This window comes from Mesocricetus auratus, unplaced genomic scaffold (genome assembly GCF_017639785.1).
Source record: "Mesocricetus auratus isolate SY011 unplaced genomic scaffold, BCM_Maur_2.0 Super-Scaffold_100014, whole genome shotgun sequence".
NCBI classification, from domain to species: Eukaryota; Metazoa; Chordata; class Mammalia; order Rodentia; family Cricetidae; genus Mesocricetus; species Mesocricetus auratus.
Window position 1 is genome coordinate 48,176,496 of NW_024429197.1, and position 13,125 is coordinate 48,189,620.

Below are 13,125 nucleotides of genomic sequence, written 5' to 3' on the forward strand. Positions count from 1 at the left end.
TGTCTCTATCAGAGACAGATAGACAGATAGAGAGACAGAGAGAGAGACAGAGACAGAGAGAGAAAGAAAGAGAGACAGACAGAGAGAGAGAGAGAGGAGGGGGGAAGAAACTTAAGATGGCCCTAAGCAAAATAATAGGTCTTGAATAATTTCACAGAGTTTCATATTCTCAATGTTTATTGTTTATCATCTAACAAGAAAATTGGCAAATAGTTATTGTTGATGTTGTTATTGGAAAAAACTATACAATTACATTCAGGAAGATATTGTTTGTGGACAGTCAGTTTCCAGGGCAAGGTACAGACTTCCTGTTGTTGCTTGAGGTAATTCAATATGGAAAAAATTCTTGCTGCACTTGGAACAAGGATAGAGCCACTCCCCACTGTGCTTACTTTGGTGTCTTCAGAGATCTTCTGAGAGGAAATATCTCCACTGAAATCCAGGCTCATTGCGCACAAAGGACTTCTCTCCACAGTGTTTCTTGAGATGGTCTTTAAGGTGATATGACCTTGTATAAGATTTTTCACAATCTTGGTAGGGACAGAAGAAATTCTTCTGGGCCACATGCCTATGGGTGTTCATGTCTGCCCTCTGTTTAGGAAGCTGTCCTTGGACTGAAGTAGACACTGATCCGGGTGGCCTTAATCTCTAAATCCTCAGCACTAGGATTAAAGTTCTGTGCCACTTCCTTCTATGCTCTTGCTGCTGGGTGTGTCAATGGATTCCAAACCTTGTAGTTGAATTCTCAAGCAAGCTTTCATAAACCACAAATAATATATTACTACAATTCCCATTTTTTATCTAAATAAAATGGAGTCTGCTATCACTAAAATAAGAAAAACTGTATTCAAATAATACAATAAGTATATAAGCTAAAAAGTTAATCAACCATGCCTAGTCTGTTTTCATTTGACAAATTTAGAGAAAATGTTCAGTCTGTTTTCATTTGACATACTCAGAGAAAATTCTTTATTACCTAGTCTATCTTGATGATCCTACAGTCTTGTACATATTTTACTTTATCTTCAATTTTGCATTATCAATTTTTTTAAAGTCTCTCAAACCATTTATCCTTTATATATCTTTCCTAGTTTCTTTTCAGAGTCTTGTAAACAATGAAAACTGTAACTAAATTAGTTAGTCTTCAACTCCCTCAGAGACTCAAGAAGTAAATATTATTAACTGTGTACACAGGAAGTGTGTTCAGGCTACTTCCAAAAAATGTGAGAAATTAAAAAAACTTCAAACTACCTGAACAATCACCCAATTTTCCTATAAAATGCTGGGGCATCCATATTTCACCTGTAGGCCTGTCATTTCTGACAGACTATTCTGTGAAGCAGGATTTCTTGAAAAACTATCAAATCTTGTCTTGGCAAGGTTTTGCAGTCACTCTCTTTTGTAACCTCTTTGTGTATATGGACAGTATAATGTCAGCATCCAGTCAAGAATACTGTCTTCACAGTGACTATTTTTGCCAAAAGGAAATTAAATCCAAAGTGAGTGTTTTGGTTCTTATCATCTTCCCTTAAGTAGATTGGTGCTATCAACAGCAATCTTGTCTCATTGCCATATGATATCCTATATTATTGAATCATTTTAAGTGCAATATTCTGTAGATTTCTGAAGTGTCTGAAGACAACCCATCTAAAATATATGTTTGGCTCTTAGAACATACCTAAAGTGATTACAAGTTCAATTGTAAGAGATGACTACTCATTTACTTACATTTCCTTCGTATCTTATATAGTTTGTAATAATAACTATCAAGAACTAGAAATTTGCTTTACATTGAGCTGTACAGGTACAATGCCTTGATCCATATTAGAATCCTGCCTACAATATTTTTTAACAAATTACTCACAAATTTGTATCAATATACAATATTTCTATACAATATACAGAAATCAACCCAATGTAAATACTTAAAATTAGTAGTTGCTTTTTAAAGGTAGATTCAACAATTAACCCTTTTATGTAATTAAATCTATACTTCTTAGAAGTAAATCTAATAATCTCCCTTTTTACAATATCATATCTACATTCTCTTCTTTTTCTAAACAAAAGACCTTGACTCTGAACCCCTTTGATCAACTGTCTTCCTTACAATAACTAATGCCATTTTTATCCAAACTCCCTAAACAATGAGAAATATCCACAACCCATTTAAATAATTACAAACAACTCACCTACCTTTTGGGAATGTGGATGTCCTATTCTTAAAGTTTGGTCTTGCTGCCTCAGGGGACAACATCTTTAGGAGACCTTGAAAAGACAAATTTTGGCTTAACTGTCAAGCTGTAGTAATTTTTTCCAGCCTCTACCTAATGAGAAAATATAGACCTTTCCTGAAGTCCTGGTTAGAGCTGTCTGTGAGCTGGATCATCTCATTTGACCTACTCAAAAAAATTCTAATCAGTTTCTAGTCCAAAATTCCTGGGGAATGGAGTGGGGATTGAGTGGGGGCCTGGAGAGAGCTGATGGGGGGGCTGGGGAGGAGGAGAGAGAGAGGGAGCTGGTATTGGCAGGTGAAGCAAGCTTGTTGCTAATTAAAAAAAAAAGATTGTGTGGACTCTAAGCAGTTCCTATCATAATCCTAGTGTTAGCAGCATGTGAAGCAGCAGTAGGACTTGTTCTCTAGTTAAAGTGGGCAATATTCATCTTGGAGATTTCAGATTGTATTAGGTCAGATTATTTCTTTTTTGGTGATTTTTTTTCAGATAGTTTCCCTCCTTCTTTGCATGCTTATTACTGCAAAAGTCTTAAAATCTTCAAGATGGTTGGTTTCATTTTCTTGTAAAGACAAAAACAAAACTCTTCCCAAACTCTAACTTTGGGGAAGTTCCTAATCTATCACTAACTATTTTGTTCTATGCTTTCCCCTGGATTTTTACGTTTAGCTCCTTAGTCTCTTCCATCATCCTGAACAATATTTTTTCTTTCAATAGGCATTGGATTATTTAATTGTTCTTGGAAGGAGCTTCATCCATAGTGGCAGGAAACCAATGAACTGACTTGGCATAGGGGCTTTAGAGTGGTCCCTCAAGGCATTTCCTAACGGCAAAAGATTATTTTGAAAATCCTTTGTCAACTTACATTTCTTAGCCAATGCCTGCCTTTGCCTCACATTTTCCATAATACAGAAGGAAGGGGCTTTCTTTTTGGATTATATTTATAAAAAGTGTTGGTTCAAGTAAAGTCCGATTCACAATATCTTTTCAGATGACCTTGTCTGACACAAGCAAAACATTTGACATTTTGATTTTTCTTTAAACCTTTTGAAATCAGCACCCCACTTCCAGTGGGATTCTCTATCCTCTCCAATTCCTCTACCACAATTCGCTGGATCACTAATGCATTCTTTATACCACGAATCTTGCAGAGTTTTCTGCTCCAAACAAAGGACATTGCCAATTGTAGTTTCAAACTGTAGATGCTAATAAGAACACTGTGTAGGCTTGGTTCTCCAGAAAAAAATGGAATGAAAAGAATTTATTCCTCTATGTATAGAGAAAATGAATTGACTAGAATGATTTAATGCTGTATTTGAGATTATTCAACACTTGCCTAAAAAAAGAAAGGTCAAGAAATCCAGTAGTTGTTTAGGACCTTATTATAATTATTTTCTAGCATCTTCGCTAATAGTAATAACAACAACCCAACAACCCAAATTTAGATAACAATATGTTTACCCTCTCAGAAAGAAAAAGTAAACTACTGAGACATAATCACACACTTGATACCAGAACAGAGGAGGAAGAGGGATGTTGATTTCTGAATTCCATGCCTGCAAGCATTTGTAATGAGACACTGTCTCTCTCAAAACAACAACAACAACAACAAAGATCCCCCTAGGCAAAATAATACATCTTAAACAATATGACAGATTTTCATATTCTCAATGTCCATTATTTTATCATCTACAAAAAACTTTTATCAAACAGTTGTTGTCAAAGTTGTTAGGGCTGGGAAACAATACAATTTTATTCGGGAAGATATTGTTTGTGGACAGTCAGTTGCCAGGGATAGGTACACCTTGAGTACAGATCCTCTGGTGCTGCTTGAGATAATTCAGTCTGGAAAAATTCTTGCTGCCCTTGGAACAAGGATAGAGCCATTCCCCACTGTGCTTTCTTTGGTGTCTTCAGAGATCTTCTGAGTGGAAAAATCTCCACTGATATCAGGTTCATTGCACACAAAGGACTTCTATCCACGGTGTTTCTTGAGATGCTCTTTAAGGTAATATGACTTTGTGTAAGATTTCTCACAGTCTTTGTAGGGATAGAAGAACTTCTTCTGGGTCACATAGCTGTGGGTCTCCATGTCTGACTTCTCTTTAGGAAGCAGTCCCTGGACTGAAGTGGACACTGAAAAGCTCTGAAGATCTTGATTTTGGCTCACAAAGTAACAGGAAGGGTACATGCAAATGTCCATATATGGGGTTTGGTTACCAAATGAGTTCCTCTGAAAACTGTGTCTTCTTTCAACATTGGGAGATGGCTTCTGACTTGAGCAGACATTATCATCTACAGAGGCTGTCTTGATTAGATCCAAGTATGAAGGGTCCTCAACCGTGGCAGTTGTTTCCCAACATGGGAAAACATTGTATTTTGAATAGAGTTTTGTCTTCATTCTCCTTAGATGAGGCATGTCAAATCCAGGAGTTTGCATCTCACAGTCATAGAGACGCTTGCTACCAGTGGGACTAGTCATCTGAGGATCCATACAGGGATACTGGTTGGCTCTGTAAGCTGATACCTGACACCCATGGAGGGTGTACTCATAACCCATGATATTTTCTTGACTGCTATTGCTGAACAAATACATCTGTCCATAGTGGATTATCTGGTCTTCATGGTTTGTCACCTGGTGCCGCTTAAAAGACTGATATCCCTCAGCAGTCCATCATCAGATTTCCATATACTATCATGTCTTCAGCAGACTGAGGAAAGAGGGGTCCTTGGTGGAATTTACATGGGATTTTGTCCTTTTCCTCATAGGCTCAAAAAAGTGCTGGAGGTGTTTGCAAGTTCCTCAGTTTCTTGGGGCAGATATCAACATCTTGCTGAAATAGTTTTCAGTCTTGAGATCTAAATGTCCTTCTGGGTATTCAAATATAAGAATGAGACTTCAGCTAGAAGGTACCCCAAAATATCAGCTGGAAGTTGGGGCTTCAGAAATTCAAGGGCTGATGCCTGCATAATTGAAGGAATGAACTCAGATCCTGAGCTACCCAGTCTCATTTTATAATCTTGGACAGAAGTGGGCAGGGCTTCAGAAAATAGAGTTTTTTATGCTTTGCTCTTCAAGGGGTGGAGCTCCACACCTAGAGTTCTTGCTTCAGCTTCTTTACCCAGGCTCTTAGAATTCAGAGTGTATCCTCTTTCCCCAACATCTCAGGGTGCTTTTCTTGCAGTTTGTTTTTCTATTACTTGCTGTCTATTATCCTCTTGTAAGAATGCATGCAACTCCTGTCAAAGGAGACATACCATGTAACATGAATTGATAAATCAGCCAGAGACTGATATTAGGGTTCAAGGTTCAAGCTGAATATCAGAAAAGCAAAGTAGCTGACCACTATCTCTTACATGTAGGTTCAGGATAAAAGGGCTGAAACATGCAAGAGTTCTCATACTGCTTCCTCTTCTCAGTTTTCTTGGAGAATAAATGCTTCTCTGTGACCTATCTTCTGTCTTATATACTTCCCTAATATTGGGTTTACAGGTGTGATGTATCATTATCATTTAGACTGATTCAGTCTTATGTAGATCTGGGTGACCTTGGACTCAAAGATCTCTCTTCTACTTAACCATGAGTCCTAGTATTAAAAGTTGTTTACCAACACCTGCTAGCTTCTTGGTAATGGGACAAAGGTTTGTTCCTGGATTCTAAGGCTTGTAGTTGACCTTGCTTTTTCTGAATCCTCAGTCAAGATTTAATAAATCACAAATAATATTTCACTATCTTAAACGCAAATTTAAATTTGACATTGAAATTTCAAAAATCTAGATCGAAATGCATCTTACCACCTCAAAGTTACAGAATAGTAGTGAATCTTCCCTGTACCAGAAAAAATAAATACCCAGAGACACATATTGTGTTTCCTCCTTGAAGCTGAATTCAGAGAACGAAAGCAGCTAACACAGTGGATCTTGCCTCTACCCAGCTAAAATGGTAATCCTATCTTCCTAAATCCTTAGTGGCAAAGGCTCTCAGTTCCTGTCTACTCCTTTCTTTTACTCATCATGACCATATAACTCCTGTCTTCACCTGAGTAGTTCTGGGATTAAAGGCATATGTTTCCAGGTGCTGAGATCACCTTTGTGTGATCTGTTTCTTTAGAACTGGAACATTTCCTGTAGTCCACTGTGGCCTTGAACTAACAGAGTTCTCTCTACTCTTAATTCTGAGTCCTGAGATTCAATGTGTTTACTGCCACTCTCTTGGTTACATAGCTACCTAGTGTGGCTGGCTTTGTATCCTAAACCCTCAGGAAAGCTTTATTACATCATAAGTAATATATTAACACACTTTCCAATTCAATTAATGTAATTAAGCACAAGTCCTACATGGTGTTCCTCGCACTAGGGAGGTTTTAGTTACCCTCACATATAGTCATGTTGACAACTAAAATAGTCACCAGATGTATATTATTTGCAAACATGGTACATGTCATGTTTCCTTATGTCATCTTTTCTTCCACTTGAAACAACTAATGTTTCACAGTTATGCATAAACATGATAATACTTGTCCTTTTATGGCCACAAAGGCATTATTCTTTTTGAAGAGGTGACCATGTCAATGGAGGAGCATTCTTTTAATATCTCAAATTTACATGTAACTATTGTGAATACATGAACTGATATCACTTATAGAAATGAAGGAAAGCAAACATAAATACCTGTTCAATAACATTCCTATCAAATACAAATTATGGTTCCCAAGTCTCGAAGATCCCCAAAGACCACCAGGTTGACAGATGAACTGAATTGTAAAAGCCAGGTTTTATTATTTTCCAACCAAGACAAGGACCCCATGAGGAGGGAGTGAAGTTACTGGTCTACTGCTAGGTTGTAAAGACAAAAGTTACAGGATTTCATCAGTAGTTACAGGTTGGTTTCTGATTGGTTGACATTTGGAAACAATTCGGGGAATTTCTCAAAGTCATGTTTTTACATGTAACACCGGGGTACCCACTATTATCATTGTTCAGTGCTGAGAGGGAACATTCCATGGTTTCTCTGTATTTGGCTTGGTACTTACAGGTGGCCTGTTGTACCTAGATACCAGTAGTTTTCAGAACTATATCTGGGAGACTACAAGGGAGGTTTTGCTCTACACTGGATTTTCCTTTTTGGCCAAACTCTTCCCACGAATCAAGTATCTAGGAAGTTATTGGGGTCTGGAGTTTGTGTTCACTTTTGACCCACATGTATTTTCTGTAGCTTGTCATGGCTGTCAAAGTAGGGATTGAGTGAGGGTGCAGACCCTTCACAAATAACTCTCAATGTACACCTTATTTCTGCAATAGGTCATGGAGCAAGAGCTGGTATTCTAATTAAAAAACATTAGAAAATCCAAAGGGAAGAAAGATGTTTGGAGAAATAGTGAACATATTTCACTATAAAATTGTGCTTTCAGTTATACTTTAGTATAAATATTTTCTAACACCTGTGTCCAGTTGAGTTACAGAGATGTGTTTAAACTCTCATTAAGAAAGGGTAAGTAGGCCAGCCATAGTGGCTCGTGCTTTATTCTCAGAACACCTGAAGAAGAGGCAGAATTATCTCTGACTTCCAGAAGTCCTAGAGCATTATTGTGAGACCCTGTCTTAAACAAACACATAAGATAATGGTAACTTTATATTTAGTTTTATTTACTTAACATTGTTTCACTTATTTTACATACCTACCAGTTTCCCTCCCCTCCCCCTCTGCTGCTTCCTCTCACCAATTTTCATCCACCCCCTCCCCATGCACTCTGCCTTCATCTCCACACAGACAGGGGCAGGCCTCCTATATGCTTGATCGAAACATGACACATCACCTTGAAATAGGACCCTCCCTCTTTATAATGGCTGGGCACAGTAATCCAGCATGGGCATCAAGAATTACCAAACGGACAACAAAGATTATCAAAATTATCAAAATAGCAATTAACACTATATCAAATCTGGTTAAGTCGATTAGACCTTCAAGTTCCAGATCAAATTTTATTCTTTTTAATGGTGATTTCACTTGTTCAGTGTGGGGACAAAACTGTTTTTTAACCAATCCCTTCCTTTAACAATTCACAATAAACTTACCAAATCTGCATGCAATGCCAATGTGCTGTGATTAATAGGAGAACCATCTTGTGGACTTGAGTTGAGCGTTTCAGCCCAACTAGAGAGGCTCTATGAAAAACTCCTGAAAACCTTTTGAGTTTGGTGTCAGCCAAAAACTCTTTAGAAAATCTACAACCCCAAAAAGCCCACACTTGCACAAAGTTTTGAGGAGGAATCCTAACTGTTCAGACGGGGACTCAGGCATGAGGGACTTAGGGTGGGGTCTAGGCTGCTTCTCAGGCTTGGGTGGAGCCTGGGCCCTGTGCCTCAAAAGAAGCTTTTTGTTGATTTCATACTTTAACATTGGGTGCCAGTTTGCAACACGAATAAATAAATGACCCAGAGACAGATATTGGGGTTGGGACCTCAAGTAGAATATCAGAAAAGCTAAGCAACTGGCTAACAGCTCTTACCCGTATTTCAGGCTGACTGGACAGAATCATGCACTAGGAACTCTCACCAAGTCACAAAGAGCTGCCTCTCCTCAGTGTTTCCTGACAAGGAATGCCTCTATGAGACCTAGTTGCTGCCTTACATACTTCCCTAATGTTGGTGTTAAAGGCTTGGATTTCGACCTATTTACTCTTGTGCAGATCTCAGTGGCCTTGGACACACAGAGATCCCTATATCTCTTAATCCTGAGTCCTAGGATTAAAAGGTGTGTACCACCACCTCCTAGTTGTTAGCTGCTGGGATAAAGGTTTGAGTTTGGCTTCTAAGACTGGTGGCTGACTTTGCTTTCTGTATAATTGGTCAAGCTTAATACAAATCATAAATAATATATCACTACATGTGAACCAGATTCCCATTACAAAAATATGGACCAAAATGTGTCTTACCAACAGAAAGTTACAGATTAGTAGTGGATCCTCCTTGTATCAGGAAAAATAAGTACCCAGAGACAAATATTGAGGTTCAAACTTGAAGATGAAGATCAGAGAACCAAAGCAGCCATGACAGTATATCTTGGCTCTACCAGGCTACAATGGAAATCCTCTCTCTGCATATCCTCAGAAGCAAAGGCTCTCAGTTCCTGTCCCTCCTGCCTTTATTCCCGTCTCTACCCAGCCATATAACTCCTTTCTTCACCTCAGTAGTTCTGGGATTAAAGGCATATGATCCCAGATGCTGAGATCACTTTTATGTGAGCTGTTTCTTTTAGGACTGGATCAATTTTCTATAGACTTTGTGACCTTGAACTAACAGAGATCTGTCTACCTCTTAATTCAGATTCTTAATTCTTAATTCTGCCTAGATACTATAGCTAACTATTGTGGTTGGCTTTGTATCCTAAACTCTCAGGAAAGCTTTATTACATCATAAGAAACATATCACCACTCTTCTCAATTCAATTAATTTAATTAAGCACAAGCCCTCCCAGGTGAGCATAGCATTTGGGAGGTTTTAATTACTTTCAGATATAGTCATGTTGACATCTAAAATAGTGACCAGATGTATATCATTTGCAAGCAGGATAGAAGTCCTATATCTTTATGTCATTTTTTCTTTCCATATGAAACAATTAACATGTCAGAGTTATCTCTAAACATGATAGAACTTTTTACTACCACAAAGGCATTATCCATTTAGAAGAGGTGATCATGTGTACTGAGGATCATTATTTTTCTATCTCAAACTTACATATGATATAACATTAGTGGACATCACTTAGAGAAATGGAGGAAAGAAAACACAGATACCTGCTCAACCACATTACTAACAAATTCAAATAACACCCGTCTCAATTATGAGCCTCATATCTGCAACTGGTCATGTAGCATGAGCTGGTATTCTTACTAAAAGGCATTATAAAATCCAAAGGGGAAGTAAAATGTTTGGAGACATATTGAACCTGTGTCACTGTAGAATTGAACATTCAGTGACACATTAGTATAAATATTTTTCTAACACCTGTGCCCAAATTGATGATAACAAACTGAAATTTAGTTCCATAGAAGTGTTTAAACTGTCAGTTAGAAAGGGTAAGTAGACCAGCCATAGTTGTTCATGCCTTTAATCTGAGAACTCGTGAGGAAGAGGAAGACTGATCTCTGACTTCCAGGAGGCCCAGAGCATATAGTGAAACCCTGTCTACATCAAACCAACAAACAAACACATAATTAATTATATAACTAACATTGTTTCCATCTATTTTAAATACCAGTCACAGGTCCCCTCCCTCCTCTTCTGCTGCTACACTTACCAATTTGCATCTACCCCCTCCCCAATCACTCCACCTTCATCTCTATTCAGAAAGGGCAGGCCTCCTATGTGCTTGGACAGGGCATGGCACATCATGTTGAGGTGACACCCTCCCTCTGCACAAAGGTAGGGCAAGGTACCCCACCATGGGCAACAGGTTGCTGAAAGCCGGCTGAGCTCCAGGGACAGGATATGATCTCACTAATAAGAGCCTTACAAATAGAGAAAGTTTCACAACTGTCATACACATGCAAAGGCCTAGGTAGCTCTTATGCCATCTCCTTAACTGTTGGTCCAGAGTTCATGTAAGCTGTCTCTTTGGGTCCCGCCGATATGACCTTGACCCACCTAGCTTGTACAATCCCTCCTCCCTTTCTTTAAGAGGACTCCAAGTGCTCAGCTGTGGATCTCTGCATCTGCTTCTATCCATTAGTCTACAATGATGGTAGTCACCAACCTGATTAGAGTAGCTGACCAGTTCAGGCACCCTCTCCACTATCGCTAGGACCCTTAATTGTGACTATTCTTGTGAATATTAGGAGTTTCCCTGACATCAGGATTCTCCCCTAACCATGAAATGTCTAACATGCTTAAAGATGTCTCTGAAAAGGTAACATTAGGAGCTCCCTTTATACAAAATAATGGCTCTTTAGATCATTTGGTAAACTTTCATATTCTCAACATTTATTTTGTTACCATCTCCAAGCAATATTAGCAAACAGTTGATTTTGGCATTATTTTGGATAGAAAAAAATAGTGTTATTCATGAATATATTGCTTGTGGACAGTCAGTTTCCAGGGCTAGGTAGAGCTTGAGTACAGATTTTCTGATGTTGCTTGAGGTAATTCAGTCTGGAAAAATTCTTGCTGCACTTGTAGCAAGGAAAGAGACACTCCCCACTGTGCTTTCTCTGGTGTCTTCGGAGATCTTCTGAGCAGAAAAATCTCCACTGACATCCAGGCTCATTGCACACAAAGGACTTCTCTCCACAGTGTTTCTTGATGTGGTCTTTAAGATGGTAAGACTTTTTGTAAGATTTCTCACAATCCTTGTAGGGACAGAAGAAGAACTTCAAAGTGGGAGGCTTCTCCTGGGTCACATGGCTGTCAGGCTCCAAGTCTGATTTCTCTTGAGGAAGCTGTCCCTGGACAGAAGTAGAAACTGAAAAGTGATCCAGAGCTTGACTTTGACTCACAGAGGAACTGGAGGGATGCATGGATAGGCCCACATATGGGGTTTGGTTAGCAGATGAAGTCATCTGAGAACTGTGACTTCCTTCACTATTGGGTAATGGCTTTTGACTTGAGAAGAAATTCTCATCTACAGAGGCTGTCTTCATCTGACACAAGTAGGAAGGATCTTCAATACTGGCAGTTGCTTCCTGATAGTGAGACAAGTTGGCTTCTGTATTGAATGTTGTATTCCTGCTCCATAGATGAGTCAAGTCAAGTCCAGTAGGTTCCATCTCACAGTCATAGATAGGCTGGCTACCAGCTGGACTAGTCTTTGGAGTATCCATACAGAGATCCTGGTTGCCTATGTAAGCAGATGTCTGATACCCACTGGGAGTGTACTCACCACCCAGGATATTTTCCTGACTGCTACTGCTGAACAAACTCATCTGTCCATAGTGGTTTATCTGGTCTTCATGGTTTGTCACCTGGTACCCTTTAAAAGGCTGATATTCCTCAGGAGACAACATCATATCTCTATACACTAGCATATCTTTGACAGGCTGAGGAAAGCATGGTTCTTGGTGGAAATCACTTGAGGTTATGTCCTGTCCCTCACTGACATCAAAGAAACCCTGTAAAAAGTTTGAAAGTTCCTCAGTTGTTTGGGGAAATGATGACATCTTGGTGAACTCGTTTTCAGCCATGAGAGCTTCAAGTCCTCGTGGACACTCAAATGGAGGAGCTACTCGTCTCCTTGAAGGTTGACCAAATAAGACTCAAAATATCAGCTGGAGGGTAGGGCCTCACAAATTCAAGGGCTTATGACTGTGGAGTGGGAGAAATGAACTCAGGTCCTGAGCTCTACAGTCTCCTTTGATAAAGCTTGGCCAGACGTGGGCAGGGCTTCAGAGACTAGGGTTATGTATGCCTTGCCCTTGAAAGGGTACTGCCCCACTCCTAGAGTTCTTGCTTCAGCTTCTTTACCCAGGCTCTTAGAATTCAGAGTGTGTCCTCTTGACCCAAACTCTCAGGGTGCTTTGCTTGCAGTTTGTTTGTCCTTTACTTGATGTCTGTTATCCTCTTGTAAGAATGCATGCAATTCCTATCAAAGGAGACATACAATAGATTATGAGACATGTAACACAAATTAACAAATGAACCAGAGAAGGAAATTGAGATTCGTGCTTTAAGTTTCAGAATCAAAGCAGCCAGCCAACCCCTAACTCCTACCTGTATCTCAGGCTAAAATGCTGATTCATGCTGGTGCTCGTTACCAAGTTTCAATCTGCTGCCTCTCCTTTGTGTGGTTGGAGTAGGAATGCCTGTCTGAAGCCTATCCCCTGTCTTATATACTTCCCTAATTTTGGGATTAAAGGTGTGAAATATAATCTCTTTTAGCCTGATTCATTCTTGTATAGAT

General features: G+C 39.1%; 1 protein-coding gene across 1 annotated transcript; it reads right to left on the reverse strand.

The window, feature by feature from the left end:
* Window positions 1–11,230: 11,230 nt before the first annotated feature.
* On the reverse strand, window positions 11,231–12,767 carry LOC110341687 (Kruppel-like factor 18). Its single transcript, XM_021229659.2, has one exon. It carries the CDS (start codon window positions 12,407–12,409, stop codon window positions 11,318–11,320), a length of 1,092 nt encoding a protein of 363 aa, XP_021085318.1. The 5' UTR covers window positions 12,410–12,767; the 3' UTR covers window positions 11,231–11,317.
* Between the last annotated feature and the right edge of the window lie 358 nt (window positions 12,768–13,125).

What these genes read in the sequence shown, in the direction of transcription:
- LOC110341687 (XM_021229659.2), bottom strand. Translation starts at nt 12,409, where the DNA reads ATGGCTGAAAACGAGTTCACCAAGATGTCATCATTTCCCCAAACAACT.